A 4794-nucleotide genomic window follows, 5' to 3' on the forward strand; every position below is an offset into this window, starting at 1 on the left:
TTATGCAATGTTGGAGATGCATGCTTTAATGACAAATTCAGGTAACATTATCACTCAACTACTAAAAGCCATATATTTTCTTACAAGTGATTTTTTATTTATTTCAACATTAATCACAACTCAAATCAATGGGTGTAGGATGGGAAATGATGCTCGAAAAATTGTATACTTGCAGTGTCAAGTATTTAAGTTGGACTTTCTCACCGTCCATTTTAACTCACGTTTTCTTCACACTTGCTTTCACAAGTTCCCTTCCTAGGGGATAAAACTATTCAAAACAAAATATAACACTAAAGTGAACAGTTCAGTCTGTTCTAATTTAAATCTTAATTTAAAACCCATGCACTTGATTGAATATTTTACTTCCACTACCAATTTCAAACAATCACAGACCTCATTTTGTTAGACAAATCCACAAATAAAGAAAAACTCAAAACTTCCTAAAAATCAACAGACAAAAAAGATGACAGAAGGAAAACAAAATTTATGGCATGGCCAAATTGAGAAAGAAATGAATTAGACAGGAATTCTGATCTGTATGCAGGGCACGAGAAAATAAAACTCTACTACTAAAAAAATAGAATCAGCAATCTGAGGAGGGAGAGCATGGATTCATAATAGAGGGAAAATGAAATTGTAAAGCTAATGTAGCTATTTAAAGGAAACAAAAACAACAAAATTCTTAACATCAGAAGTTCTGTCAGTATCCTAAGTAGAGCAGTGCACAACAATAATAATCATAAAAATAATCCTGACTCACAAGATAATGCATTGCCTCTTTAAGGTAGAATTCTTATTTCCGCATTTCAGTCGCTCCATGTGCAAAATGACACCTTTCTCCAAAAGTACAAGATCCTTTTGTAAAATTCTCACACAATTTTGTCTTAAAGTTGCTTCCATGATTTCCATGATGATGGCCAGGGGCACCAGGAGGACCTTGGGTTGTTTTAGGTGGTGCAGACATTTTCAGGGTCATCAGTAAATCCTTCACCATGTTACTTGCATCCTTAATTTGTTCAAAAGTTCCCTCAAGTTCAATGTTCTTAAGATTTTGATCAGATTCATGCTCTCGAATCGAAAGCTTAGCTCCAGTTTGGCGACAGATCTGTTTTGAGTTCACACCACCCTTACCAATGATTGCTCCAGCCATGGAAGCTTCCACACTGATCTTGGCAGTGGCAGTGGCACCAAAGCTAGTAGTTGGACCAGGAGGAGGCTCCATCCGGTGACCACCCATACGACCTACATTGGGGGGTCCCGCGTGACGGTGATCATCAAATGATAGAGCTACAGGCTTTCCAAGTTCCCATTCACCATGAGCGAAATGACATTTGTCGCCGAATTTGCAACCTTCAGCAGTGTTAAATCTGTTGCATATGCGACTTTTAACAGCAGATGGTGCAGATCCATTGTGTGCATGAGCATGTGGTGGGGCTGCAACATTTCTTGGTGCAGGAGGTGCTGCGGGTGTTAGATTCATCATATGGGCAACAGCATTAAAACCACCAGGAACATAGTGCAAGAAATGGCATGTCTCACCAAATGGGCAACCAGAAGTGCTGCAAGAACAAAAATAATTCAATTAATTACGATGAATCAATACTAACAATCACCCATATATGCCTATTCTTATCCCTTTGAATAACAGTATCAAAATAAACTCAGATCCATGGATTACTTGACATAATTTATGAAATGCTAAGCTCATAAAGTTCCAAAATATCTTTGGTCCTCAAAGATTAAATAAATGAAAAAGCTAAGACTTGACACTAAGCTCCTTAAAGGAAAACATACAACATAAACACTTGGTCAAACAGTATAAAGAGACATGTGTAATATGGACAAGTTTAACAGGCTAACTTTAAAAGGATCAAACAGGAACACCTATACGACACTTCAACAAAAACAGGAACACCTAACAGTAAACATGCCAAATTCTTGAACACATGAGTACCCTAGGATTGTCCAAAATTTGATAGGGAACAAATTATAGAAAGCCCCTTAGAGGATAAACTGGCATTTATAGTAAACAACAGAAATTTTTCCTAAAATATCCATATGAAAGTTTCCAATAAACAAAAGAGGGTGGCTTTTCGTCATTTGTTTCTTGATGGAAGATTCATACAATTAGAAATTGGGATTGAATCAATTGTATCTTGTTCAAGGTTTAAGGGTGACCCAAAAAATGTCTTTATGTTCTTCAACTAACATGTATAATACAAAATTAATCAATTAAATGTACCTTTTGACACCATACCTGACCCAACCAATCAAAATTCAATTCAAGTTACTTGTCAGTCAAAGTTCAATTCCAGTTACTTAGTCGATACCTTACCCATCAAAAGGTTGGTTCATAAACAAACAATAAAATCCTGAAAGCTTGATGTTTAAGTGATTAAAGTGGTAAGCAATTAACTAGGCTGAAAGGTAAAACATGAGTGGAAAATGGTCAATTAATCATCAATGATAGCGGTCTCTATCCCAACTATCGCCCTGTAAATTGTTGTCTTTTAAGTAGTAGTCCGTTAATAAACCACTATTTAGTTTACGTGTTTAGACAACAGTGTGTACCTGTATAAGACTTTCATATACTCAGTTAATTAGCAAAATTGCATAGTTTAGTTTTAAGACAATTAAGCATTTCACTCTTATAATAATTATAATATAAAGCTATTAAAAGTAGAAAATGCGGCATTTGAAATTATATTTTAGTTAGACAGGGGTAGATTATAACCTGAAAAACTTGGTACATGGCTTCGATTTGCTTCCTACACCAGTTGATAAGGACTGCATTTCTGTTGCAAAACATTATTACTTATTCTCAGTTATCATTCTCTCCTTTATTAATCTCTTACACTATACCCAAATACTGTTACCAATTTTTAAAATAAATTTAAAAAAGGGCAATTACATTAATTTATAATTTATTAGGTTTTTCATTGTCCCCAACTACTGAAAATTTGGACCGAATCTGAAACAGTTTAAGTTGTAGGTACACTCAAGTGAGAGAGTTCATTGTCTCCCCAATAATTTGAAGATTTTAGTGAAATTTTTTCCGGAAGAAAAACATCAAATTACAGAGAGGACGCAACAACACAATAAGCATAAAACAGAATAAGCTTGAAAGTAAGTGTATAAGGCAAAACATGCAAATTAAGAGTATAAACCATGCAAAATGAGAGAGGGAAGATGAAGAAAGAACAAACCTTGTCTGGATTTCTTGAATCCACCATTGGTGTTAAATCCATGTTCAGGTCTTCCTCTTTTGCGGCCATCCATAGCTCAAGATCCGAAATGAAGAAGGAGCTTTCAGACAGAAGAATAGAGAGATCTTGAAAGGAATGAAGATAGTTAAGAAGGATGGAGTAAAACCCTAACCCTAACCCTAGCGGAACTGGAGAGAAGAAGAGGGTTTTGGAGAAAGAAGGAGAAAAAAGAGAAAAGTGAAGGCGGTGGCTGAGTTAAAGGGAGCGAAAAAAGTGAGAATGAATAAATAATAATGATTTATTTATTTTGCAGTGTCACAGCGGTGTCGCTTTTAAATGTGGAGATTTTAAAATTAGGGTTATAAATGTTAAGTTGGATTTCCGCCTAGGTCCCTTCCTTTCACGTGACGTGCTTTGATGCCCCATTCTCTCACGTGCCCCCTTACCCTTGTCACATGGCATCTATTTATATTTATATCAAATTTAATTTTTTTCATTCATTTAATTTAATTAATAATTTTAGGTTATTCTAATTTTAAATATGACTCAGTTTTAATTTAAAAATAATACTATTTAGTTTTAAATTAAATATTATCTAATTTTAATTTTAAATATGTTGAGGTGTTGTATAAGTTTCATTCTGATTATAACTTCATTCTTTTTAGATGTGGTCTTCCACTCCAAAACTATGAGCTGCATCCTTTTAGATTTGAGATAGCCTAGATCAATCATTTAAAATACTCTAATATAATTTAGATTGCTTGGGAGAAATTCCATATGACATTGTAACTTGTCTCTAAAATGTTCAGCACGATTCTATCAGAATCCTTTTTAATAAAGAGTTTTTTTTTTTGGCAATATCAACAAAAGACAACACAACATTGAGAAGAGATTCAGATGTACCCAACGCTCTTGGGAGAGAATAGATTCGACATGACTAGTTTATCTCTAATAGAAGCTTTAACAAGAGTATGATGAGATTTTGGCGCAAGAGAAGATTCATTAGTATAAAAAGGCTTGAGATGATTGGATTAAATTGGGAGATCGTAACACTAAAATTTTTCATGCCAAGACAATAATCAGGCAAAAGAGAAATAAAGTCCATGGCCTTCATCTTTTTAATGATGTTTGGTGCAATGATGATCATATTCTCGTGGAAGAAGTACTAACTTATTTAAAGGTCTTTTCTGCCATAAATCTCCTACACATCCGCTAGTATGAGTGACTCAACTATGACTCTGATCCTTATTGAAGAACGCCAACACATTTTGACTCAACATGTAATGAGGAAAGAAGTTACTTATGTGTTGAATTAGATGCACCATTTCAAGGCGTATGGCCCTAATGGATTCCATTCCATGATATTTTCTTTTAACATTTTATATCAGATGTTTTTGTTATAGGTAGCTTTCACTCCTCTCTTTCTAAGATTCTTGTCGCATTAATTCCTAAGATGGGTTGCCCCAAAATATTAAAGAATTCAGGTTCATTAGCTTGTACAACACTATTTATAAGTTTATTATGATTATTTTATTATGGTTAACCTAATGCGTCCTTATCTAAATTAGACATATGAACTCTTCCAGAA

The 4794-nt window shown here is 34.4% G+C and overlaps 1 protein-coding gene across 1 annotated transcript; it reads right to left on the bottom strand.

Moving 5' to 3' along the window:
- Nucleotides 1–592: 592 nt before the first annotated feature.
- On the bottom strand, nt 593–3489 carry LOC131621560 (zinc finger CCCH domain-containing protein 14-like). The gene is made up of 3 exons (XM_058892600.1): nt 3207–3489; nt 2735–2795; nt 593–1559 (listed from the first exon to the last, which is right to left on the bottom strand). Exons 1-3 carry the CDS (start codon nt 3277–3279, stop codon nt 794–796), a joined length of 900 nt encoding a protein of 299 aa, XP_058748583.1. The 5' UTR covers nt 3280–3489; the 3' UTR covers nt 593–793.
- Between the last annotated feature and the right edge of the window lie 1305 nt (nt 3490–4794).

This window comes from Vicia villosa, unplaced genomic scaffold (genome assembly GCF_029867415.1).
Source record: "Vicia villosa cultivar HV-30 ecotype Madison, WI unplaced genomic scaffold, Vvil1.0 ctg.000009F_1_1_3, whole genome shotgun sequence".
Lineage (NCBI taxonomy): Eukaryota > Viridiplantae > Streptophyta > Magnoliopsida > Fabales > Fabaceae > Vicia > Vicia villosa.